Raw genomic sequence first — 26,824 nt, 5'->3', positions numbered from 1 at the left:
GTGTTCTATAGTTTTTAGGGTATAGATCCGTTCCCTATTTGGTTAGGTTTATTCCTAGGTATCTTATGATTTTGGTGCAATTGTAAATGGGACTGACTCCTTAATTTCTCTTCCTTCAGTCTCATTGTTAGTGTATAGAAATGCCACTGATTTCTGGGCATTGATTTTGTATCCTGCCACATTGCTGAATTACTGTATGAATCCTAGCAATCTTGGGGTGGAGTCTTTTGGATTTTCTATGTACAGAATCATGTCATCTGCAACAAGGGAGAGTTTGACTTCTTCTTTACCAGTTTGAATGCCTTTTCTTTCTTTTTGTTGCCTGATTGCTGAGGCTAGGACTTCTAGTACTATGTTGAATAGCAGTGGTGAGAGTGGACATACCTGTTGTGTTCCTGATCTTAGGGGAAAGGCTCCCAGTGTTTCCCCACTGAGAATGATATTTGCTGTGGGCTTTTCATAGATGGCTTTTAAGATACTGAGGAATGTTCCCTCTATCCCTACACTCTGAAGAGTTTTGATCAGGAATGGATGCTGTATTTTGTCAAATGCTTTCTCTGCATCTATTGAGAAGATCATATGGTTCTTGTTTTCTCTCTTGCTGATATGATCTATCACGTTGATTGCTTTGCATACCGGGGATAAATTCCACTTGGTCATGGTGAATAATCTTCCTAATGTACTGTTGGATCTTATTGGCTAGTATCTTGTTGAGAATTTTTGCATCTGTGTTCATCAGGGATATTGGTCTATAATTCTCCTTTTTGGTGGGGTCTTTGTTTGGTTTTGGAATTAAGGTGATGCTGGTCTCATAAAAGGAGTTTGGGAGTATTCCATCCCTTTCTATCTTTCGGAACAGCTTTAGTAGAATAGGTATGGTTTCTTCTTTAAATGTTTGATAGAATTCCCCTGGGAAGCCATCTGGCTCTGGACTTTTGTGTCTTGGGAGGTTTTTGATGACTGCTTTAATTTCCTTGCTGGTTATTGGCCTGTTCAGGTTTTCTATTTCTTCCTGTTCCCATTTTGGTAGTTTTGGTTTTCCAGAAATACGTCCATTTCTTCTAGATTGCCTAATTTATTGGCGTATAGCTGCTCATAATATGCAATCCTTATCAAAATACCAAAAACACAGGAAACAGACACATAGATCAATGGAACAGAATAGAGAATCGAGAAGTGGACCCTCAACTCTATGGTCAACTAATATTCGACAAAGCAGAAAAGACTATTCACTGGAAAAAGGACAGTCTATTCAATAAATGGTGCTGGGAAAATTGGACAGCCATGTACAGAAGAATGAAACTAGACCATTCTCTCAAAATGGATGAAAGATCCAAATGTGAGACAAGAGTCCATCAAAATCCTAGAGGAGGGATCCCTGGGTGGCGCAGTGGTTTACGCCTGCCTTTGGCCCAGGGCGCGATCCTGGAGACCCAGGATCGAATCCCATGTCGGGCTCCCGGTACATGGAGCCTGCTTCTCCCTCTGCCTATGTCTCTGCCTTTCTCTCTCTCTCTCTCTCTCTCTCTCTCTCTCTCTCTCTCTCTGTGTGTGTGTGTGTGTGTGACTATCATAAATAAATAAAAATTAAAAAAAAAATCCTAGAGGAGAACACAGGCAACACCTTTTTGAACTTGGTCACAGCAACTTCTTGCAAGATACATCTAGGAAGGCAAGGGAAACAAAAGCAAAAATGAATTATTGGGACTTCATCAAGATAAAAAGCTTCTGCACAGCAAAAGAAACAGTCAACAAAACTAAAAGACAACCTACAGAATGGGAGAAGATATTTGCAAATGACATATCAGATAAAGGGCTAGTATCCAAGATCTATAAAGAACTTATTAAACTCAACAGCAAAGAAATAAACAATCCAATCATGAAATGGGCAAAAGACATGAACAGAAATGTCACCAAAGAAGACATAGACATGGACAACAAGCACATGAGAAAATGCTCCGCATCACTGGCCGTCAGGGAAATACAAATCAAAATCACAATGAGATACCACCTCACACCAGTGAGAATGGGAAACATTAACAAGACAGGAAACAACAAATGTTGGTGAGGATGTGGAGAAAGGGGAACCCTCTTGCCCTGTTGGTGGGAATGTGAACTGATGCAGCCACTCTGGAAAACTGTGTGGAGGTTCCTCAAAGAGTTAAAAATATATCTGCCCTACGACCCAGCAATTGCACTGCTGGGGGTTTACCCCAAAGATACAGATGCAGTGAAACGCCGGGACACCTGCACCCCGATGTTTCTAGCAGCAATGTCCACAATAGCCAAACTGTGGAAGGAGCTTTGGTGTCCATCGAAAGATGAATGGATAAAGAAGATGTGGTCTATGTATACAATGGAATATTACTCAGCCATTAGAAACGACAAATACCCACCATTTGCTTCGACGTGGATGGAACTGGAGGGTATTATGCTGAGTGAAATAAGTCAATCGGAGAAGGACAAACATTATATGGTCTCATTCATTTGGGGAATATAAAAAATAGTGAAAGGGATTATAGGGGAAAGAAGAGAAAATGAGTGGGAAACATCAGTGAGGGTGACAGCACATGAGAGACTCCTAACTCTGGGAAACCAACAAGGGGTGGTGGAAAGGGAGGTAGGCAGGGGGTTGGGGTGCCTGGGTGACAGGCACTGAGGGGGGACACTTGACGGGATGAGCCCTGGGTGTTATGCTATATGTTGGCAAATAGAACTCTGATAAAAAAATATACAAAAAGAAAAAAAAGAAGCTAGGAATCTGACATTTCTCCATTACAAATCCATGTTTTAGTCAAATTCATATTATAGCGCTCCTTAACAAAGTGTAAATCCCCTTGAAAATAGGAATGTGGGGCACCTGGGTGGCTCGGTGGTTGAGCGTCTGCCTTTGGCTCTGGTCATGACCCCAGGGTCCTGGGATCGAGTCCCGCATTGGGCTCCCTGTGAGGAACCTGCTTCTCCCTCTGCCTGTGTCTCTGCCTCTCTCTGTATCTCCCATGAATAGATAAACAAAACCTTTTTTAAAAAAAAACAATGAGGGAATCCCTGGGGGCTCAGCAGTTTAGCGCCTGCCTTCTGCCCAGGGCATGATCCTGGAATCCTGGGATCAAGTCCCATGTTGGGCTCCCTGCATGGAGCCTGCTTCTCTCTCTGCCTCTCTCAATCTCTCTCTCTCTCTCTCTCTCTCTCTCTCCTCTCATAAATAAATAAAATCTAAAAAAAAAAAAAAAAGAAAGAAAATGGGAATATGGAATGTAACACCTAAATCAAAGGTTAGTGGACACATGGAAGGAAGGCCATGGAATGAAGGAATAAAGCATGGGTGCCTGGGACAGTTGAATGCCAGGGAGCGAGAAGGGACGATCTTTGGAAAAGCAGAAGCTCTGGCTGCCTCCCAAATGTGCTGACTGCTCACCCTGAGCACCAGCACGTACTAATGCCTTGTGACACGCCAGCCCTGCAGCTATCACGTTCCCCACGAACAGCACTGCCCAGCTATCTTTACAGCAAACCCCGCAACACCTCGCCACTCGAACATAGCCACCAAGTTTGGGACACGTGTGGGGCTCGGTGGACTTTCCCGACATTGGGATTAATTCTCATAAAAGGTCATTTCATTGCCCAATTTTTCACCCTATGATATTCCAAAAAAGAAAATTTCCTTGACTCTTCTTGTGATCAATGAGCTACTGTTTTATCCTTCTCTGGTAATATTCACACCATAATATTAAATTAGAAAAAATAAGATTGAATTTCCCTCACCAATAAAAATTATATGATTTTTTTTGTTCATGTTCAATTTGTATCAGTCCATTGGGTCACAAGTGTGCCAATTCCAATATAACCATAATGCGTCACTATTACAGGAACACTTCACTCTGCCTGAGAGGGTCCCGGATGACTCAGGTTTTCTATTCGAGTGCAGACACTCTATTGTGTTATTCAGGTGGGAGATCTCCTTACATTTATATAAATATCCATCTTTCTATTTAAATATATGGCCTGCACCATTTTGGAGGATAATGAGATCTTTGTGTTTAACACGTCATGACAAGTGCAATTTTCCTTCGTCATAAAATAACCTACTGCATAAAAGGAGTTCTTAAGGAAACACAACCCTCAACTGAGTCCTCTGAGGGGGGCTGAGATACCAGGGATGGCAAGGGCTCTGCTCCCGCCCCAGTTCCTGGGCCCTTGGCAGCAGATGGGGGTAGCCTCCTACTCCACACGACTGTGGCTTGCTCCCTGGCCTAAGCCCTTTACCCAGAGAGAAACCTGTTACTCCCTCATCTCTCATGGCCCTGTAAAACTCCTCTGGCCTCAACTTCCTTACTCTAACTTCCACTTGGGTGTCCCCAATCTTTGTGCTCCTCAGTTTAACTTCTCGGCATGGAATCTGCATGGTTCATCCCATCTCCATGGCCTTTGGCTCAGATGCCAGACTCTGGCCCAATCAGCTGGAGGAGAGTCAGTGAGCCCCGGGTCCTTATAAGACTGCTCCCTTGACAAGGCGATGGGTGGGACAGTGTCACATAGAAGGACAAGGCACCAGTAGTGACATTATTTCTCCCAGGGGCTTCAAGAATGGTCTCCTGGTTCTCATCAGAACTTAGGGAAGACTGTGCTCCCCACAGCCAAGCCCTCTGGGCTTTAACAGATTCCAGCCTTCTCCGAGCATTACCACTTCTGAGCCAGAGCTCTGATAAATCTTATTGTCATCCATCAGCATCCCCGAAGTTTCAAGATTTCGGCTGCTTTTGTTTGCTATACCAGAGTAAAAAGCTGCCCATGGCCTTCTGTTGGGGGAGGCAAAGTATGGCTGGGCTGGCGTTGTGTGAAACGCCCTCACTGCTGCAGGCCGCTCTCATGCCTAGCACTCCCACTGGGTTCAGCTCAAAGGGTTCCAGCGGTCCTGCTAAGGGTAGAAAACTCATGGTTGTTTTAGGTCATTTTGAGACTCCAGATGGATCTCTTCTACAACATCTCCACCAAGTGGCTGCCCAGTCTTCTGCTGCAGTATCTCCACTGAGAAGAAAGTAACTATGTCCAGAGGCAACGCATTCTAACTTCAAACGACTTTATTAAAACCATACTTCAGACTGATCTTAGCTTCACATCCTTTTAGCACCAACGCCAAAAGCCAAGGTCAGGCCTCAGGGCCGGTTAGAACAGGCCTAACTGCAGGTTAGTAAGTAAGTGTAGTAAGACTCTGTCCTCCTGTGTCTGCTTGTGGCTGAGCAAGTTGACCACAACTCCCGGTGCTTAGGAGAAAAATCACTAGACCGTGCCTCCTCCCTGAAGGTGAGAACGGGGTGCTTCCAAAGACGGAACATCCTGGCACCCAGTCATGTTCATGACCACTTTTTCCTTTCTTCTCCTGCTTGGCAAGCCTTCACACATTGGGAGCTCTGTTCTGTTTCCTCCAAAGCGCCTCTCATGCAGGGTAGACATCCACAGCCTCGAACTGTGCCTCGAAGGACAGGTTTTCAAGCCCCTTTACCATCTAGAATTCACTTCTTACCAACACAGCTTCCCTTGTTCCTGTAGCTCTAGTTTATACCATCCAGATTGGTTTAGGGCCAAACTGCTGAAAGCATCCCCCGTGGGACCCGGGGGGCACAGAGGGAGCCCCCCCAGGGAAGCCTCCGTGGCGGTGCCGGCCACACCGACAGATATGCAGATGGGGCTCCAGTGGAACGCGGGGGGGGGGGGTCCACTCAGCCCACCGGCCCTGACCATTACGTCAAGCGGTTAGCTTCCCGCTCTCCCCAGCTGGCACTGGAGAGAATCCTCTCGAAGCTTGGCTCCCTGCAACCTCCTTACCTCACACGGGCCAAGGAAACGATGGCTAGTCTGGATGGTGCTGGGTGTGGCTCTTCCAGCTACGGGCTGGCCTCTGACCAGCTCACTGCTTTCACAGAACACAAGCAGCTTAACCACCTGCAACCATTCCTCTCGGCTCTGGGCCTAAGAAGTCTCGGGTCACGGCAGCCGCGGCGGGGTCTGGTGCGAGGCCGCCTCCTGGCTCATGGCTGGTGGTCTTCCCGCTCACGCGGGTGGGCGGAGGAGCTCTCTGAGGCCGCCTTCGCAGGGCACTACTCCCATTCAAGAGGGCCCACCCTCAGGCGGAGCACCCTCAGCCCCCCTCCAAGCCCCGTCTCCCCGGACCATCACACCGAGGGTCAGGATTTAATCTAAGGACGCGAACTGCGGTCCACGTCACAGCAGCTCCCCTCAGCAGCCCCACCCGCCAGGAGGGCAGTCTGAGCGGGTTTTTTCCCTTCTTTTACCAATTCCTTTCTAATCCTGAGGAATTATCTTTCCCCCTGCAAAACTCCCCGGGTGCAGGGATGCGGTAAGGCTCTGTTACCCGGTCCTGCCCGTGTCCCCAAGGACAGGAGGCCCACTGAGGAGGACTCCTGCCGTCAGTGAAGGCTGGGTGTGAGTTCAGAGCCCTTCTGACTTGGTACCCCAACCCCACTCTGGGAGCGGGGCATCCCCCCGTGAGAGCTCTCCGTCCCTCCCGAATACTCCAGACGCACGTCTGACCTTGCCAGCAAGTGCATCCCCCCGCAGCGCCTCTAGACAGGGAGTGGGCCCAGGGCCATCTGCCCTCCACACTGCCAGGCCCCCTCGCCCCACTTGAGATCCACCCCCCATTTGGGTCAGGCCACCACAGGGCACAAACACCACCACACCTGTGGGAGGGCAACAACACGGGTTCGGGTTTGTCAGTCCATGTAAGATGTCCTCCCACTGGAGGCTCCGAGTCAGTTCAGCAACTCAGTGGTATCGTCAAAGACCCGCAGTCTATCCAGCTTTCTGCTCCACCAACCTCCTGGCTCCCAGCTTCACTTTTCCCCTGGTGGCTGCAAAACGGCCGTGACAACTGCAGGCATTACTGCTTTGTACAGCTGCCCAAAGACAGGGCACTGCTCACTCCTCAAGCACCTCCTTCTGTTAGCAATAAGCTCTAAGCAGATGTCCCTTCACACTTCACTGGAGGGAACTGGATCACATGCCCATGACCCAGCACCCACCGTGACACCCAGGGGATGGGATCAGACAACTGGCCCGGCCCAGTGTCCCTGACACCTGAAGGTTCTGGGGTTACCCGGAAAGAGGGCAGATGGCCATGGGATCAGAGGGAGCAGTGCCTGCACACCTTCAGCCAGTACAGGTGCCTGGGTCAGAGACCTGGAGATTCTGGTGCCAGGCCAGGTGTGAAATGCCCCACTGCAGCCCAAAGGACTGCAGTTGGTCTAGGAGACACACATTACAGCACAAGCTCAGAAGACTCCTGACCTTGAGAACATCTATGCCTTCACGGCAGCTCTTTCCTACCCCTGGCCATCAGGAAAGTACCTTGGCAGATGTGTAGTGTCCAGCTGTGAGGTTTAAACATCAGGAATCTTGCACTGTTTCCATTCTGTTTGGCTGTGACCTGTCACAGTGTATGCCATCACTCAGCAATGGTGAACACAGTGTATTTATTTGGAAGAGTCTCAGTACTTAGATCTTTTAAACTTGGTTTTATATCCTCTTGGTGGAGCATTTCAGGGAATCAGAATGCTAGAATTGGCGGAGGATCCAAGAAAGCCAACCTGGCACACGTGGGGAAGGCAAAGCTTACAATCTTGGAACCAAGCTTTTAGAGAAAGGTGCATTCAAAGGTGCTCTGATCATTGACCCCAATGTCAATGGAACCTCCAGGTCTGGTCAAACAGCTCCTGTTAGGCTATGTCACCACTAAGCTCTATTCTATTTTTGTTTGGTTATTTATTTTTTTTTAACTTTAAATTTTATCAATTAGCATTTATCCCTTATTTCAATCTGCCAGACATTTCTGAATCCTACTTGGCATCAAAAATAGTAGCTCTTACTCCCTGCCTTGTGTCGTGTGCAACTTCTATGAGAAAATTCTTACAGGTCACTTACAGGTTAAAGACACAGCTGAAAAAAAAATCAATTAAAGATCTTACAAACTCCATGAGTCTCAACACTTCTGTGAAATGGTCCATTTTATTCTGAGGTTGTGGGACCAGGCATCATCTAATTCTTGGGAAGCTAAAGGAGAAACCCAAAATGGCAAGTTAAATATGCCTTTGCAGATAGTCTGATGCCTGCAGAAATCCACCAGAAGCCTGTCTAGAAACTTACTGCTGATTACAGACACAAATACACACACATGTACACACACATACATCTCAGATTCAATAAAAAACAGTAGTCCACTAGCCTTGGAACAAATTATTCTTAATTTGTGAAATATATATTCTTAAATGTTATAGAATATGAGGACCTACGTCCTTTAGAAAGTTTTACCATGAAATAGACAAAAGACATAAATCTTAAGGATGAATGAAGTTGGAGAAAACTATAAATATACCCTGTTTAAAAAGTGCTTCTTTTCATCTGGCATTAAGTCGTATTTTTTATTATGTGAAAAGCTGTTCACATCTTCCCCGCACGTCGATGTGATTATGACTCATTCATATTTTCATGTGTCTGAGTGCATGGAAAGAAGTCAGACCACTTTTTTGAATACGCCGTGAAAGGGGACCTTAAATCTACCTGCTGCTCTTAACTTCTGTTTGTCTTCCAAAAGTTAAGGAAAGTAACAGTAGTTTTTCATTCCATACTGAAGAAAAATATACTCTTTGCTGAAGACACAGATGGAAGTCTCTATAAAATCGAAGACGGCCAACACCTGGGAAACCACGCTTGATAAAAGTCTACATTTGAGTGACTGACTGGGTGTGCGCTGGTCCTTGGGGCCTCTTGCCTCTCAGAGTGCTGATGTCATAGGCCCACACAGTATCTACCCCCTCCCCGGTGACATGGTCTGGGGTCCAGCCAGGGAAAGGGAATCGGCAGGCAATGACTCTGGCGTCATCCTCAAGTTCAAGCGCAAGTTTCTCCTTCAACCGCAGCATCTGTGCAGAACAATAGCCGTTATTTCAATAAGCAGTGAGTTGGAGGAAAAGATTCCCAAGTGTTCTTTTGCATCTTAGTGCCTAAAGATACCTTACAAAATTAGGAACTGTGGGGGTGTCTGGGTGACTTAGTTGATGAAGCATCTGCCTTCGGCTCAGCTTATGATCAGGGTCCTGGGATTGAGCCCCATGTCAGGCTCCCTGCTCAACGGGGAGTCTCCTTCTCCCTCTCCCTCTGCTGCTCCCTGCTCCCATACCACTCGTACACTCTCTCTCTCAAATCTTTAAAACAAAATTAATAATTGTAAATAAAATCCCTTCAAAGCATAAATACATTATCAAACGATCCATTAAAATGCAGAAGTCACATTAACAACAGGGGCACCTGAGTGGCTCAGTTGGTTAAGTCCCGAACTTGATTTCAGCTCAGGTCATGATCTCAGGGTGGAGACTGAGCCCCACCCTCAACAAGGAGTCTGCTTGACATTCTCTCTCCCTCTGTCCCCTCCCCCACTCTAAAAATATGAAATAAAGTACCCTTATTTAAAAATAAAGTGAGAAGCAGCTGTAAATTATCTGCCCACCTAGCATTTCAATCTACCCTGTCTCAATTACTTAACACATTTTCCCACATTTTAACATCTCTGAAATCAGGATACATGTTACGATTGACATAGTCTTTTTTTTTTTTAATTTATTTATGATAGTCACAGAGAGAGAGAGAGAGAGAGAGAGAGAGGCAGAGACACAGGCAGAGGGAGAAGCAGGCTCCATGCACCGGGAACCCGATGTGGGACTCGATCCCGGGTCTCCAGGATCGCGCCCTGGGCCAAAGGCAGGCGCCAAACCGCTGCGCCACCCAGGGATCCCAATTGACATAGTCTTAGAATTATAATTGGCAGTATTTTTTTCTTTCTCAATAGCAATGGTGCATACCAAAATTAACAGTATTGGGGCGCCTGGGTGGCTCAGGTGGTTAAGCATCTGCCTTCAGCTCAGGTCATGATCCCAAGGTCCTTGGATCAAGACTCGCATCAGCTCCCTGCTCAGAGGGGAGTCTGCTTCTCCCTCTGCCCTCTGCCCACCCCCCCCCCACCTTGTTCATGCTTGCTCTGTTACTCTCTCAAATAAATAAATAAAATCTTTAAAAAAAAAACACACACACACACACAGTATCTAGCTTCAGTGAAATATGGTATTACTAAATTGGACCATGAAAAATATACTCGATCTAACTTAAATTTAATGAAATATTTCATGATTCTTCAAAAATTTATCTTTAATGCACTGATAACTTCATAGTCAACACAACTTATAAAAAGTAAAATCCTCTTATTTATCAATTTTGCATCCTTTTATTACCAACCTACCTGCTAAAAGTATTGATGTAATTATATCAGCAAATTAACAACCACTTTAAAATTGATCTTCAGATCCTACCATCTTTACCTCCTTCTTTTGTGATTTTGAAAGAATTTCAAATTTACAGAAAAGTCACAAGAATAGAACAAAGAATTCCTATATTCCTTCACCCAAGTTCACCCATTTTTAATAGTTCGGCATATTTGCTTTATGTAATTTGCCCTCTTTCCCTATGAATACTTTTCCTAAACCATTTGAGAACAGGTTGCATACAACATACCCCTTTGTTCCTTGATACGTCAGTGTTCTCTGAGACACAACCCCAGCTCCGTTATTAAATTCAGGAAATTTAAGATTGTATTCCAATCATAATCTCAAAGTCTTCCAATTCCGCCAAATGTCCCAACAATATCTCTTATAACACTTTCCCCCACAATGTCATGCTGCATGTAGCTATGTTTCCTTTGTCTACTTTAACCTGGAACAGTTCCTCCATCTTCCTTTGTCTATCATGACAACATCTCTAGGAAGTCGGGCCATTGATCCACCAGTGGGCCCTCACCTTGGGTTCTCAACTTCTGCTCACAACGACTCGGCACACACATCTTTGGCAAGGCCCCACAAGTGGGGCTGTGAGCTTCTCAGGGCCCCACAGTCAGATGCCCATGGGGACCTTCTGCTGTGAGAGTGACGGTCACCACCCAGTTAGGGTGATACCTGGTGTCTCGGCAGTGGGGTTGCTAGTTTTCCCTTATAATGAGCAATTTGCCAGAGGTAGCCTGAGACAATTAAATATCCTGCTGCCCATTGAAATGTCCCTCACCAGATGTAGCATTCTTGGTGATTCTGGCCTAGGTTAATTTTCACTGTATGGTTTCAAAGCGGCAATTTGCTAATTCCATCATTCCTGTCAGTCCATCATACTGACAACAGGCATTCTATTGCAAGGAAGAGCTCTCCCTTCTTTCTGCCTATGTACCTATCGTTGTAAATATGAGCCCCTAGATTCCTATTCTGTACAGTGGGTTCTGATCCACTATCATCCTTGTGTCTTCTGATACTCAGACTATCCCAGCCTGGCCCCTGGGAGCCTCCCAAGTCGCCTCTCTCCCCTTTGGATGAGCCCCCAAAATACTCTGAACACTTCCTATTTGGGCTGAGCAAAATGCCCCAGGCTTTTGTTTTGATCCCCCTAAGCCCTCAGATCAGCCACCTCTCAGACATTCCTGGTTCCTCTAAATGGGAAATGATATCTTGAAACCAAGATCTGAGCAAAAACTAATCCCTTAAAAAAAAACTAATCCCTTTAAAACTAACCAAATAAATCAAGACAAACAAATCAATAGTGCTTCTATGAAGACTTTTTACTCCTGACCTCTGTCTTTAAAAAGTGGCTTGAAGAAAGTCCTCCATGTGACCTCTGGCTACAGTGAGCCAAAACTCTGATTCTTTAATATAATTAATACCAAGGTAACCAAGAATAAATTCCACTAAGGATGGGTTATTTCTACTCTTTTAACAGCCAGTAAGAGAATTCTTAAAAAAAAAAAAAAAAAAGGTTCCTTGAGGGAAAAATTAAATAGGCAAAGAATGAGACAATATGTGTTTTTTCAAAATATCAGAGGATTCTTACAGCAATTTTGTTCATAAAAAGATCATTGTAAATGTATTCATGTTATCATTATTCTTCTTTTACAGTTTCTTTTATTTCCCAATGACTGTCATATGCTAAGTCAAGATAAACCTACAAATGAAAGAAGCTATTTCAATGGTAAGAAATTAACTGAGTCAATCACACATAAATATGCAATGAGCCTGGGTCTTGATATCATGCACAAAGAGAAGCAGTCATGTGTCATGTCTGTCTAATGGAATTCAAAATTATTCATACAATTAGAGATTTCAAAGTGACACGAACTCATCATATTCTAATTACATCTTCAAAATTTTGAACATAAGTTGAAACCAACTCAAAGACATAAGCCAAACTGCCATGCCCATGAGCAGCTCTTGAAGTGTTCAAAGGCTCCCTCCTCCCCAAAACACTGGCTTCACTTGACTTCTAGTAACACCCCCCACCACGGGCTTTCCTCCTACCCAAATCCTCCTCTCAAGCCCTTTGCTGGGTGCCCCTCACTTGTCAGAGGCCAGAGCTTGGGCCTTGACCAGCTCTGCCCTGTTGGCAGGGGACCTCAGCCACTCCTGGGCTTCAGCTCCTTCCAAGAGCCCCCTCACCTCCCCAAGCCCCAGAACCCCTCTACCCACCACTGCCAACCACACATCTCCACACACATCTCAGGCTTCCCTTTTTTTTTTTTTAATCTTAATTTTGTTTGAGAGAGAGAGCAAGCGAGCAAGCAAGCGCAAGTGGAGGGAGAAGCAGACTCCCTGCTGAGCAGGGTGTCAGATGCGGGGCTCCATCCCAGGGCCCCGAGATCACAAGCTGAGCCTAAGGCAGATGCTTCACCGCCTAAGCCCCCCAGGCGCCCCCATATCGGGCTTCCTGCAGCTCTGCCTGCCTGTCCCAGCTCAGCAACAACAATGCACTTCCAGCATCTCTGCCCAAACCCTTGAGGAATGGTTCCTTTCTCCCACGCTCCAAGGGGATGCGCCGGCCCACCCTGCTGTCTCCATCCTCCACCACCTGCAGAACCAGCTTCTGCATGCTGGCACGCACCTACCACCCCTCCTGCCTGGCTGCCCGCAAGAGCGCCTAACCTGTCTCCTGGCTTCTACTCACGCCCAGAGTCCACACAGCAGCCTGGATCCTCTGCAACCCGGCAGTCCTCCGCTCCTCTGCCCAAAACCGCCAGGGCTTCTGCATCCCACAGCCCTGACTGCCTCTCTGACCTCACTCTCCTCTGGCCTTACTCACCCTCCTGCTGCCGCTGAAACCCAGCAGGACACAACCTGGGCGCCTCTGCAGGGACATGGTCTCTGCCCCCACTCCCCTGCTTTACTCCGCCCCACAGCACTCACCCCCTCCTGTTGTACCACATTTTTTTTTTATTTTTTTAAGTAAGCTCTATGCCCAGGGGAGAGCTCGAACTTATAACCCCGAGATCAAGAGTCACATGACCTACTGACTGGGCCAGCCTGGGGCCCTTTTTATAGGGACTGCCTTTACTGTCTGCTCTCCCCACTAGCACCGAGGCACCTCGGGCCAGGGGTGGTTCTCTTATTCATTCACTAAAGTACCCCCAAGTGATTAGCATGGAGTCTGGCACTTTGTGGTATTGAATAAATACTTGTCGAATGAATGAACAAAGGATACATGGTCCCATGGTGAATCATTTATCTTTATCAGAATATGATGGTAAGATTTTTGTTCATCATTTCACAACATGATTCATAACTAAAATTAAATTAGGCAGTCTTTGAAGTTCCGAAATGTAATAGCCCACCAGGAAGTATCCTTAACAGGTATGTTTCTACCATGCTCGTTCATTCATCTGATGAGGATTTCCTGAGTCACGACTGCGCTGGTGCCACCGTCCTAGGGGTCTGGCAGCAGACAGGCTGGCCCTTACTCGTGAGCCTACAGTGCAGTGTACACGGCCAACCTGACGAAGCCCTCATGTAAGGAAATGTGCGAGAACTCACTACAGAGAAGACAGAAAACAGGCCGCTGGGGTTCACCTCATTGGGCAATCAGGGATGACTTCCTGGAGGAAGGGACACTAGACCTGCAAGTGATCAGGAGGTATTCACCAATGAGGCCCAGAGCTGGACGGGATGTGAAGTCAGAAGGAAGGACACGGCTCACGCAGTGGAGTTCAGGGGCTGAGAGGATAGAAGGCTGGTGCGCAGAAAGCTGAGGGAGGCAGAGGCCACTCCACACAAGGCCTTGAGCCAGGTAGAGCGTTCACACTTTATCTTCACTGCTTTAAAGCAACAGGATGTCGCAGTTGGGTTTTAAATAAGGACACGATTGATCTGTTTCACATTCTGAAAAGAGGAGCATGAGCTAGAGTTATATGTGGGTATTTACCACACTAGGACTGGATTTACCAGATCCAAATGAGATTCCTCACCCCTGGAGGGTTAGATACCCACCAGGATTGAAATGAGTTTCGAGCCACGAAAGCACAGAGCTGTCAGGAACCATTGGTATGGGATCAGAAGTAGGGTGGATGGGGATCCCTGGGTGGCGCAGCGGTTTGGCGCCTGCCTTTGGCCCAGGGCGCGATCCTGGAGACCCGGGATCAAATCCCACGTCGGGCTCCCGGTGCATGGAGCCTGCTTCTCCCTCTGCCTGTGTCTCTGCCTCTCTCTCTCTCTCTCTCTCTCTCTCTCTCTCTCGCTGTGATTATCATAAATAAATAAAAAATTTAAAAAAAAAAAAGAAGTAGGGTGGATGATTTTTAATTCCAAGTTTCTTCCTCTCCAGCTCCCTAAGTATTCTCCTGGCCCCTTGTGGCCTGTATGGGACTCAGCTACCCCAGGAGATGTTGGCGCTACATGGGCTTCGTTGGGCCACACAGCCATGCCGGCCAGTGATCAACAAGAGAAGTGCATTTCACTAGCAGACAGCCCCAGCAGGGCGCCCCAGACTCCAGACAGCAGAGCTGGCCTCCTGACCCCCTGACACCACTTTCCTCCCCATTACTACTTTCACATAGATGAAGCTCCATGAGGTTTAAAAGTGGGACCCTGCACCGACGAACAAGCCCCTGTGGGTCCTGTGAACAAGCCACCTATGTGGAAAACTGCCCAGGGGCTGAATCCCTCTCACTCCACAGAACATGGCTGCTTCATGTTTTCAGCTATTCCCCTTTTTCTTGGGAACAGTGAAATGGTACAACTTCTTTATTTAAGGTTTCTCTGTATACAAACAAATGGGCAATAATTACAAAAGCATTCATCAAAAAAACAGGAATCTTATTTCCCCCAAGTAAACAACTCCAAAAACTGGCCATGCTCAAACATGGTAGACCCACATGGAGTTGGAGCCCACAGGCCACTGCTGCCCCATCCCAGGCGGAGCTGCTACGGCCTCAGGCCACCAGGGCCCGACCTCTCACAATGGCATGGAAGTTGCAGTAAACATCTACTTTTACTTTCTATAAAGAATGGAATTCAAATTAAACTTATTTGCTCCAAAATGCTGATTATTCGAAAGGAATGCCTGAACATCATCAGGAGTAGATAACCGTCAAAGTCCATAGCAATGCTCAGATATCAAATTGTTTCTTTTAAATGACTAGGGATCACGCCGCTTTTCATTTCTATAACAGAAGTGTGAACACCCATATTTTATCTTAATTTTGGCTTACTAAGAATTCCAAACATATAGAATCCTGCTACTTACAAGAAAATGTAACCACAGCACTTCTAAATCGACTTAAGTAAAAGTGGCATTGTACCAAAGCTCCTAATAGTAAGAAAAGATTTCTCAAACACTGAACTGTCTTATACAAATATTAATGTGTGACGAAGAAAACAAAAAAGTAAATTTCCCTTCTTTTTTAAGTTAAAAACCATACATATCAGTTACACAGTGGCATTTCAGCAAACATCCCATTTTTCCAGGATTATTATGGTCACAATCATAGACCTTGAAAAGTGAAAAGGGATTTCTTTCCATGGTCTGTAAACCAACAATTAAAAGCATCTCATCCTGGTCATCTTCCCAAAAGCTAAATTTAGAACCATTTACAGTACGATGCCACCACGATGTTTTCACTTTCTAAAATATGTAATCTAAGTTCAATACAAATCAGTCAGCTGAGGTCAAGTGACAGTAGTCAACGCTCATCCACCCTGAAAACTGCCTCACTATGAAACCAGAGGCCTGATCAATTCGAAGGGAACATGCCATTAACTCTCCCAAGTAACTTCAGCTGGATATTAAGTGAGCAACCTCGAAAATCTCCAACTACATTAGACACGGGCAGCTCATACAAGAGTTTCCAGATTGGAGTTTTTAGGGCTTAGGTAGATCATTGAGAATTTGATCTGAAGCAGAAGTTTGAACAACATGACTGCCCCTTTTACAATTATACTTTTAAGGCCTTGCAGTACTTTGTCAAGCCAGCAAGCTGAAATCTCATGTCCTCCCAGAATCTCTGGGGGTGAGGGGGCTGCTGTTGGGTACACAGGCGGGCAGCCACATGGATGGGCAGCCACACAGATGTGACCTGTTAGAGCTGGAGGGTCTACCCAAGACCTACAGCCAAACAACCAGGGGACAGGTGGGTGCATACTCACCATCTGAGGCACACCAAAAATAACGACGTTTGAGTACTGTGAAAAAGTAACCTAAAAAAGAGAGGCAATAATGCAGAGGTTAATTTTAAAAGGCCAAACATCAAGCTTAACTTTTGTTTCAAAAGGAGTAGCAATTTCCCATTTCGACAAATAGCAGGTTTTTTACAAAGAGTGGCTCCCTTTAAGATTTCACAGGAATCCACGTTTACGTGTCTGTTAACTCAATCCACTACAGTTTTCCAGACACCTCCCTTAAGTCATTCCTGTCATCCTCAAGGATGCTCCACGCAGGGTCCGCCCAGGGGTCACCTGTCGGAAATGCCAGTGACTCGTCCAGTAACCATCTGGTGGCCGCGCCAGTTGCCCTGTGCCATTGGTGCCCCAGTCCATACTTTTCTACTCTTCACCACCATCACCAAACTAGCTCAGCAAGAGCATGTGACATGGGACAACCACCTGTCTTTTATGTTTAGCCATTCTTAAAATTCTTGTCCCTCTCCTCTAAAATACTAAGTAAAAATTGAAATAAAATGATCTTTAGTTGAAAAACTGGGGGGGGGGGGGGAGTGCTTTGCCAGTCAAAATTCTTATTGTCCAATAAAAGTCTTATTTACTCTGCAGGGAGATCGTTTATGTATATACAGAATAAAAAACAATGCAAGCAAAACTCATGTGAATTTTTATAAGCTACTGATGACAATATTACAGTGGAAAATTCTTATTTAAGAAAAAACATTTTATGGAGCATTTCTAAAGCAAAATTACAGGACATTTTTTTAGAGTACAAATAAACTGGGAAGTATCTTATACATTATGAAAACCAGAAAAAAAAACATAACAAAGTTAGTAGATTCTGTCTTTTGCACTCACCTCTCTGTAGATACACATATACATATGCAGCCACACACATACATACCTCTGTAGGCACACACATGCACACACACAAAGTCTACCAATTACTAAGAACATCAACAAATTAATGCTTATAATTTATAAGATTTCCATATGAGATTTTTAAAATCTCATCATTTTGTAATAGAAATGAGAAATTTTTTTAATTGAGCAAATTCTTAAAATTCACATAACCTATCAGGTCTAAAATCTTAAGCTTCTACTCTAAAAGGGTTGGTTTGTAAATCTATCCATTTAAAAGGTGTTCACATTATGCTCTATTTTAACTATTTTTCTTTTAATACATTCTTCAGTTTTTAATCATACTAAATACAAATTACAAAGTTTTGATTGCCATTTCCTAGGACCATTCTCTGCCTTACGTACCTTCCACAAATCTGATATATAAAATTTGGCAGAGTCCTGAACCCCTTCTCGCCAAGCACGGTATCTGGAGTACCAAACTAGCCATGGGTTTAATTCATAACCAACAGCTGTGAATCCTTCTTTGGCAGCTGCTATCACCTGCAGAAAGAGGCCTGTGTTTATTCTAGGTTAAGAAGAAAAACATTAACCTACTGAATGGGAGAAGATATCTGCAAATGTTATCCAATAAGGGGTTAGTATCCAAAATATGTAAAGAACTTATATAACTCAACACCAAAAAAAAAAAAACAAATACAATTAAAATGGGCAGAAGACATTAGAAACGACAAATACCCACCATTTGCTTCGACGTGGATGGACCTGTAGGGTATTATGCTGAGTGAAATAAGTCAATCGAAAAGGACAAACATTATATGGTCTCATTCATTTGGGGAATATAAAAATTAGTGAAAGGGAATAAAGGGAAAGGAGAGAAAATGAGTGAAAATATCAGTGAGGGTGACAAAACATGAGAGACACCGAACTCTGGGAAATGAACAAGGGGTAATGGAAGGGGAGGTGTGCAGGGGGTTGGGGTGATTGGGTGATGGGCACTGAGGGGGGCACTTGGTGGGATGAGCACTGGGTGTTATGCTATATGTTGGCAAATTGAACTCCAATAAACAAATGTTAAATAAATTAAAATGGGGATCTGAAAATAAAATTAAATTAAATTTAAAAATGGGCATGGGATCCCTGGGTGGCGCCTGCCTTTGGCCCAGGGCGCGATCCTGGAAACCTGGGATCGAATCCCATGTCGGGCTCCCGGTGCATGGAGCCTGCTTCTCCCTCTGCCTATGTCTCTGCCTCTCTCTCTCTGTGTGTGATTATCATAAATAAATAAAAATCAAAAGAAAAAAAAAGGGGCAGAAGACATGAAGAGACATTTCTCCAAAGAAACATATAAATAGCCAAGACACATAAAAGATGCTCAACATCACTCATCATGCAAATCAGAATTACAATAAGATATCACCTCACCTGTCAGAATGGCTAAAATCATAAACACAAGAAACAAGTGTCGATGAGGATGTGGAGAAAAAGAAACCCCTGTGTACTATTAGTGGGAATGCCGTCACTGTGGAACAGTATGGAGGGCCCTCAAAAAATTGAAAATACAATTACCATATGATCCAGTAATTCCACTGAGTATCTACCCAAAGAACATGAAAACATTAACTTGAAAAAATTTATGTACCCCTATGTTATCGCAGCATTATTTACAATAGCCAAATTATGGAAGTATTCACCTTCATGCAGCCCAAATATCCACTTACTAGATTAATGGATAAAGAAGAGTGGTATACACACACACGTACACACACAAACACACAATGGAATATTATTCAGCCATAAAAAAAAGAATGAAATCTTGCCATTTGCAATGAATGGATGGGATCTAGAATGGTATGATGCTAAGTGAAATAAGTCAAAGAAAGGCAAATGCCATTATTTCACTCATATGTGGAACTTAAACAAATGAACAAACAAATGAATACAGAGACAAACCAGATTCTTGAATATAGAGAACACAGTTGGGAGTGGGGGTGAAGTAGGTGAAGGCGATTAACAGTACACTTGTCATGACGAGTACACCATTGTTGAATCACTATATTGTCCACCTGAAACTAGTAACAATTATACTGAAATTTTAAAATTTCTAAATTAATTTAAAAAAAGAAAAACATCAACTTACATGGTCAAATAATATGACTGCTTCCTATTTATGGTCTATAATCACAAAATGTCCAATCTCTTCTTTTATTCAAATGCCACTTAACAATATATCTCTAAAATTATGTAGCTTTATAGACAAGATAATGCTTATTTAAACTCAGTTTTCATGTTTTTGTCAAAGATTTCACCTCAAGCAGCACAACCGTCAGGTTTGTTTTGGAAAAAGCACTTTTGGATTGGCCAACCCCTGGCAGGTCTGATGAGAAGTTGCTGAAAACCCACCCTCTCTCTCCATCAATGAGAGCACAGCACCAGGCAAAATGAATCTGCCTGGGAGAGTGTTTTGTGAGCTAGTTGTGATTTACAATCAAAATGACCTGTCAATAAGCACCTGCAATTACTTACACATTTCCTCAGTATTTTAAGACCCTTCACTCAAAATTGAAAGCAAGTAAAAGGAAAATGGAATGAGTCAAGAATAGTCAACTGTAGGTGACTATTCACTCTGTACAGTGAGGACAGTGGGCTGGTCCTGGAGTCTCTGCTCATTTTGTCTCGCCAGTACTCTTCAAGGGAGCATACCTGAAGGAGCTGTCTGCCCACAGTAATTTCCCTAGTTAACTACAGTGTCACCCCCTTAAGAAGGAAAGGAAACCATGAAGATACAACTCGGATGTACAAAGCATTCAAATCTGGGTTTTAAAACTTCGTCCTGGTTCATATATAGATCTCTTGATTTCCAAAACCACAATGAGATACCACCTCACACCAGTGAGAATGGGGAAAATTAATAAGGCAGGAAACAACAAATGTTGGAGAGGATGTGGAGAAAAGGGAACACTCTTACTGTTGGTGGGATTGTGAACTGGTGCAGCCACTCTGGAAAACTGTGTGGAGGTTCCTCAAAGAATTAAAAATAGACCTGCCCTACGACCCAGCAATTGCACTGTTAGGGATTTACCCCGAAGATTCAGATGCAATGAAACGCCGGGGCACCTGCACCCCGATGTTTCTAGCAGCCATGTCCACAATAGCCAAACTGTGGAAGGAGCCTCGGTGCCCATCGAAAGATGGATGGATAAAGAAGATGTGGTTTATGTATACAATGGAATATTACTCAGCCATTAGAAACGACAAATACCCACCATTTGCTTCAATGTGGATGGAACTGGAGGGTATTATGCTGAGTGAAGTAAGTCAAGCGGAGAAAGACAAACAGTGTATGTTCTCACTCATTTGGGGAATATGAATAATAGTGAAGGGGAATATAAGGGAAGGGAGAAGAAATGTGTGGGAGATATCAGAAAGGGAAACAGAACATAAAGACTTCTAACTCTGGGAAATGAACTAGGGGTGGTGGAAGGGGAGGAGGGCGGGGGGTGGGGGTGAATGGGTGACGGGCACGGAGGGGGACACTTGATGGGATGAGCACTGGGTGTTATTCTGTATGTTGGTAAATTGAACACCAATAAAAATTAATTTATTAAAAAAAAAGATCTCTTGATTTCTTTTTTTTTTTTAAGATTTTATTTATTTATTCATGAGAGACATATAGCAAGAGGCAGAGACATAGGCAGAGAGAGAGAAGCAGACTTCATGCAGGGAGCCCAAAGTGGGACTCAATCCCGGGACTCCAGGATCACGCCCTGAGCTGAAAGCAGAAGCTTAACCGCTGAGCCACCCAGGCGTCCCAACCTCTCTTGATTTCTTAAAAACAAATAGAGCTCTGTTTTCACCGTGTCCATCAGGTCACCATGATGAAATTGCAAGGTCTATGCTCCAGGGGATGGTGAGAGGAGTCACACCCCTGCTGGTCTCCACACTAACATTTCCAGAATGTGAGCCTTTACTACTGCATCCTCAATTTCCGAGTCATCACTGGATGGAGGCATAAGGACGGTGCCACCATGTCCATGGTGGAACATGCTCTGGTACACCCGCTGGCCTGTCAGTGGCCCTGAATCTCATAGGTTCTCAGCTGGAGTCGGTGAGCTGAGAACCCTAAAAGTCCGGTTTGGATAAGGGAGGGTTAATGCACTGGCTCTTTCTTATTTTAATGATCCCGTAGGAATTATTACGTATGTGTAATAGATAAACGTAGAAGCACACATCTGTGTTAAACTCCATGACTCAATGTGTTTCCTCTCATTATGACACCTCTACTAGCCTAAGTTTTTTATTAGAAAATTTCGTAATTACCAAATAATTGCTCCTTTTTGCCTGGCAAATCTACAGAGCACTTTCAGAAAATTTAAATCTAAAAAAATAAATTCCAATTCACACTGGAGGGTTTGATAGTTTGGCCAAACACACAAAATAAACAACTATTTTATTAAACTGTCAGACTGAGGGACACCTGGGTGGCTCAGTGGTGAGCATCTGCCTTTGGCTCAGGGCGTCATCCAGGGATCCTGGCAATCAAGTCCCACATCGGGCTCCCCACAGGGAGCCTGCTTCTTCCTCTGCCTGTGTCTCTGCCTCTCTCTGTGTCTCTCATGAATAAATAAAATCTTTAAAAAAAAAAAAACTGTGAGACTGAGTAGGTCTTTGCATAAACCTCGTAAGAAAGGTGAAGCAGGGATGGGCTAGATGGGATTCAGGAGGGCACCTGTGATGAGCACTGGGCGTTCTACATAAATCTACTCCTGAAACCAATATTACACTATATGTTAACAAACTAAAATTTAAATAAAAACTTGATACCAAAAGAGAGAAAAGAAAAGAAAAGAAAAGAAAAGAATTTTAAAACCTCTGGTTCAAAACCTTAAAGTATCTTAGCATAACTCACAATACGCCCGTCGCCACTACCAATGTCAACCAGGGATCCTCTCCTGCAGTGCAGCATTTTCACAACATTTGCAATCTGCTTTGTAGTTGCAGGTACAAAAGGCAAACAAATTTTTCGGAGGGCTGGTATTAGAAATGGTGTGGCCACAGCATACACCGCCACCAGCGTCCCACCAACAATCCCAGTAAATAAAAATCCCCAACTGCTTTTCTTCAAACTGTTGGTGCCAAGACTTGTAGGTAGAACACATCCCAACTGAGTTTCTTCAAGTATTTCAGGGGATGTACCTAGATGGGAAGCAAACAGGAAATACACACATCACACCAAATCTGAAATCCCAAGGTAGTATTTTTTTTTTCTGCAATTCTTGACAAACTCACACTGTTTAAAGAAGGATAATTTAGCTGAATACAGGCTAAGTTACAAATGTAGGATTCCATGAGTTCTAATTCCATCAACTAAATTAAAGTGTTTTAGAGAAAATTATTCAATTCTGATGGGAATCTAAAATCTTTTCTTTCCAACGTACTAACTTTTTTTTGAATCATCCTTAAGAAAACAATGTATTTGTCCCTCTTTGGTATTTTATGAATTCAATAAAAATACCAATTAATAAAGGCGTTAACCAAGGACTCTGTATTTTTATGATGTAGAACAAAACTTCACAAATATTAAAATGTCTAATTGCTACCCTATTTCAAATAAGATATAAAGAATCCACATCAAAATTGGTGAGGTATCTACAGTCCAGTCGAACTAATACAATTGTCAAATAATAGAGACTAAAATCAGGTCTCACTAAAAAATAGTAAGTATGGTTATGAAAAGATTTTTAAAGAAGATCCAAAAAGAACAGAAGATAAAATAATCATGTCAGTGCACCAGTATGGAATAAAGTGAACTCCAATCACTTGAAAACAGAGAAAGGAATGATACCAAAAATAGCCTCCTCTGGAGTTTTACTCTTTAAAATACATTCTTAAGAGGATCTCAAGTTCTGGGGGCTGAAATTGATTTGAAAAAAAATTTCAAGTTGATTAAGGAGCAAATCAGCAAGTAAGAGCATAACCTCGAGGTAAGGACCTGAGCTCTGCACCTTACTAACGGTAGGACCCTTTACTTCTCTGAACCCTGGTTTTCTCTTCTGTAACACAGAGATTACAGGGTCACTATGCAGATGAAACGAGTAGATGCAAGAAACGCACTTAGAACACTGCCTGGTATATGCTGGCAGTGCCCACCACTAGCTACATGCTGAGCCCCACATGGAACAAGGCTGCCCTGAAGCAGCTCACAGTCTAGTGGAGAAGATGAAGTTAGGCCCAAAACACAGGCATCGTGGAAAATAGAAGACAGTAAGAGAGGGGAGAACATTAGATTCTTGTCGTTGGAAGATGTTAATATCCATGGTTTCAGGAATTAGTAAACCAAAGGGCCCACTGGATTAGTTTCCCAACGCTGCAGTAAAAAATCTTAGCATCTTGCACTTATTATCATATAGGTCTGGAGGGCAGAAGTCCGAAGTGGGCTGGCAGCACTGGGTTCCTTCTGGAGGCTCAAGAGTGGGATCAATTTGCTTGCCTTTTCTAGCATTTAGAAGCTGCCCACATTCCTCAGCCAGTGGCCCCACATCACCCCAACCTCTGCTCCCATCAGGACACCTCTTCTGACTCTCCTGCCCCCTTTTCTTTATAGGGACCCTTGTGAGGACACTGGGTCCACCCAGACAAGCCATCACAAAGCCTCCCCATCTCAAAGCCCTAACTTCACCCCATTTATTTTCTTTTTTAAGATTTTATTTATTCATGAGAGACATGGAGAGAGAGGCAGAGACATAGGCAGAGGGAGAAACAGGCTCCATGCCCAATGTGGGACTCGATTCTGGAACTCCGGGATCACACCCTGGGCCAAAGGCAGGCACTAAACCGCTGAGCCACCCAGGCGTCCCAACTTCACCCCATTTATAAATTTTCTTGTGGAGCATCTGGGTGGCTCAGTGATTGAGCAGACGTCTGCCTTTGGCTCAGGTCATGATCCCGGGGTCCCGGGATCAAGTCCCACATCGGGCTACCCTCAAGGAGCCTGCTTCTCCCCCTGCCTGTGTCTCTGCCTCTCTCTCTGTGTCTCTCATGAATGAATAAATAAATCTTTTTAAAATAAATAAATTCTCCTGTGTAACATATTCACAGGTTCCATAGCTGAGGACATGGACCTACTGGTGGGAGGGGGTGGTCTGCCTACCACACCCATGAATGTGGTGATCTGCTACAACATTGTGAGGTTCAAATGTGAACACAGGGCACACAACAAGCTAGCCCACGGCAGTGAGTCATTGCTCCAAGGCAACTGACCAACCACCAGCATCTATCTCACAGAGTGGAGCTTTCTTCTTGACTTCTGAAGTCCCCTAAAATGAGTCTTAAAACCGGTTTCACAGTGGAAAACTAACTCAGAAACAAGAACAACAAAAGTCTACTGCTGGAGCTGGAGGTAAAATAAAAGTACAGATTTGGAAGCTAACAGTGTTTAATAGAAGGCAAGAGTTTTAAGAAATTTTCGGCTATACCTTTCAGCATTGTATGGCTGCTGGAGGAATGGAGGAATTTACTCGCTACAGTAAATAGTCATGTATTTGACTGCTTTTTAAAAAGTGAAAGCACCATCTGCCATGCCTCTGCAAAACTATCCTGTGGGTATCCCAATTATGCAATACAGTGGTTAAAAGGATTTGAGTCATAAAGTTCTGGAGTCACAGAACTCAACCAGTGTGTAACATGAGCTAAGTTTTGGCCAAGGCTTGGGTTCCTCACCTGTAAAATACGACTACGCTCATTGGGTTATCCGAACACTTAATGCATCTGAAGTCCTTACTGCTCTAAGTGAGAGAGAGAGTGATGACTGTTAGCTGCTAACCTTAGTCTCAACACTATGGTGGGCGGGGGGGGGGGGGGGGGCCTCCATAATCTCGGACAGCTTCGTTGAGATGTAATTCACATACCATACAATGTGCCCATTTAAAGCATATAATCCAAAGATTCTTAGTACATTCAGAGATACGCGTAACCATCACCACAGTCGATCTTAGAACGAGGTCTTTACCGGAGAAGAGAGTCCGTACTTAACCTTTAGGTGTCTCCCCTCCCCTTCACACCTTAGCCCCAAGCAACCACTCCCATTCCGACTTTCAGGGCAGCGGAGTCATCTACTATGTGCTCCTCTGCGACGGGCTTCCCTCACTTGGCATCATGTTTTCAAGATCCACGGGGCAGCACAGGAGCCCCTTGAACAACACCGGTTTGAGCTGCACAGGTCCACTGGGACGTGATTACTTTGATACAGCACCATAAACATATTTTCTCTAATGATCTTAAAGTATTTTCAGGGTATCCTAAGCACACAGTATGTAATGCGTGTAACACACAAAATATGCCAATCGGCTTCCCAGCAACAGTAGGTCTTAGTAAAGCAGTGGGGGAGTCAAGTTATACATGCGTTTCCCGCCGCTCAGGTCTGACCGCACCGGCACCCCCAACCCCCAGGTTGTTCAAGGGTCAGCTGCACCTCATCCCTTTTATAGACTATCAGGTCACCATCAGCGTCCTTAAAAGAAATGCGGCAGACGACTGGGTGACGGGCACCGAGGGGCGCCCCTGTCGGGATGAGCACTGGGCGTTATACTCTATGTTGGCAAATCGAACTCTAATAAAAACCTGCATATATTACAGAAAAAGAGAGGAGGCGAAGGGGACTTGGAGGTCAGGGTCCTCTGGAGTTGGGATCCGCGCTCCTCCCGGCGCTATCACGTCGCCCGGGGGGCTGGGCTGTCCGCGCGAAACCGGGCTAGCCGTGACGGACGCCTCAGCCCAACCTGCTAAGGGCCGGCACCGGTCTCCCCGCACCAGGGGCTCCGCAAGGGGGATTCTCCCGCCACCTCGGCAGGCAAGGGAACGACGCACCGGCGGTGGAGTCCCGTCCGCGGAGCCCCAGCCAGGCCGCGCCGATCCCCCGGCGTGAGCCGCGGCAGGCTCCGACTTTCAGGGGAGCGGACCGCGGCTCCCGCTCCCTCCCGGGAGGCCCAACCTGCACCGCCGAGCGCCACCCCACCGGGCGCCCGCCGCCCCAGCCGCCCCAGCCGCCCCAGCCGCCTCACCGCCTCCTCTCGCCATCGCGAGATTTCCTGCGTCTTGCGTCCCGAGGGGGGAGTGCGCGGGAGGAGGGAAGGGCGGAAATCCGGAAGTGGGTTCTACCATCTGCTCGGAGCCGGGGTGGGACGGAGGGAGAAAGTAACGCAGTAAGTACACGAGTTCCTCGTTGGGACGACTACCTAGAAACCGTCAACTGAACAGCTCTGGCCAATGAGTTCCATGTACTCTCGACTTGTAGGTTTGAAGTTCCCGCCCGTGTCTTCGAAGTCCCTCCCCCCCCCACAGCTTCCGGAATGATAGAAGTTTCCTAAGGCCTCTGATTCCAGAAGGTACTGTCCAGCGTCAAACTAGTCTCGAGTGAAAAATAAGTCTCAGGCGGCGTGGAC

General features: G+C 45.1%; 1 protein-coding gene across 3 annotated transcripts; it reads right to left on the bottom strand.

The window, feature by feature from the left end:
- Positions 1-8,006: 8,006 nt before the first annotated feature.
- On the bottom strand, positions 8,007-26,780 carry ATPSCKMT (ATP synthase c subunit lysine N-methyltransferase). 3 transcript variants are annotated; one of them, XR_008662144.1, is made up of 6 exons: positions 26,444-26,780; positions 22,294-22,580; positions 17,790-17,927; positions 16,512-16,562; positions 14,013-14,249; positions 8,801-8,939 (listed from the first exon to the last, which is right to left on the bottom strand). XR_008662144.1 is itself a non-coding variant. In XM_055307960.1 (5 exons), the coding sequence occupies exons 1-5, from the start codon at positions 26,541-26,543 to the stop codon at positions 8,739-8,741; spliced, it is 777 nt and encodes a 258-aa protein (XP_055163935.1). In that variant the 5' UTR covers positions 26,544-26,557; the 3' UTR covers positions 8,007-8,738. The 3 variants fall into 3 exon arrangements, 1 of the variants encoding a protein (XP_055163935.1); XR_008662143.1 differs by having other exon boundaries at positions 8,832-8,939; positions 13,941-14,249; XM_055307960.1 differs by lacking the exon at positions 14,013-14,249 and having other exon boundaries at positions 8,007-8,939; positions 26,444-26,557.
- Between the last annotated feature and the right edge of the window lie 44 nt (positions 26,781-26,824).

Source organism: Nyctereutes procyonoides, unplaced genomic scaffold (assembly GCF_905146905.1).
Source record: "Nyctereutes procyonoides isolate TBG_1078 unplaced genomic scaffold, NYPRO_anot_genome, whole genome shotgun sequence".
Taxonomy (NCBI): Eukaryota; Metazoa; Chordata; class Mammalia; order Carnivora; family Canidae; genus Nyctereutes; species Nyctereutes procyonoides.
The sequence above is the reverse complement of the archived record's forward strand: the minus strand, read 5'-3'. Positions and strand labels throughout refer to the sequence as shown.

What these genes read in the sequence shown, in the direction of transcription:
- ATPSCKMT (XM_055307960.1), bottom strand. Translation starts at nt 26,543, where the DNA reads ATGGTAGAACCCACTTCCGGATTTCCGCCCTTCCCTCCTCCCGCGCAC. An exon ending in GTAGTGGCGACGGGCGTATT is followed by an intron (nt 17,928 to 22,293) that starts GTGAGTTATGCT and finishes CTCTTTCTGCAG; the next exon opens with GTGATAGCAGCTGCCAAAGA. An exon ending in ATATATCAGATTTGTGGAAG is followed by an intron (nt 16,563 to 17,789) that starts GTACGTAAGGCA and finishes TCTCTTTTTTAG; the next exon opens with GTTACTTTTTCACAGTACTC.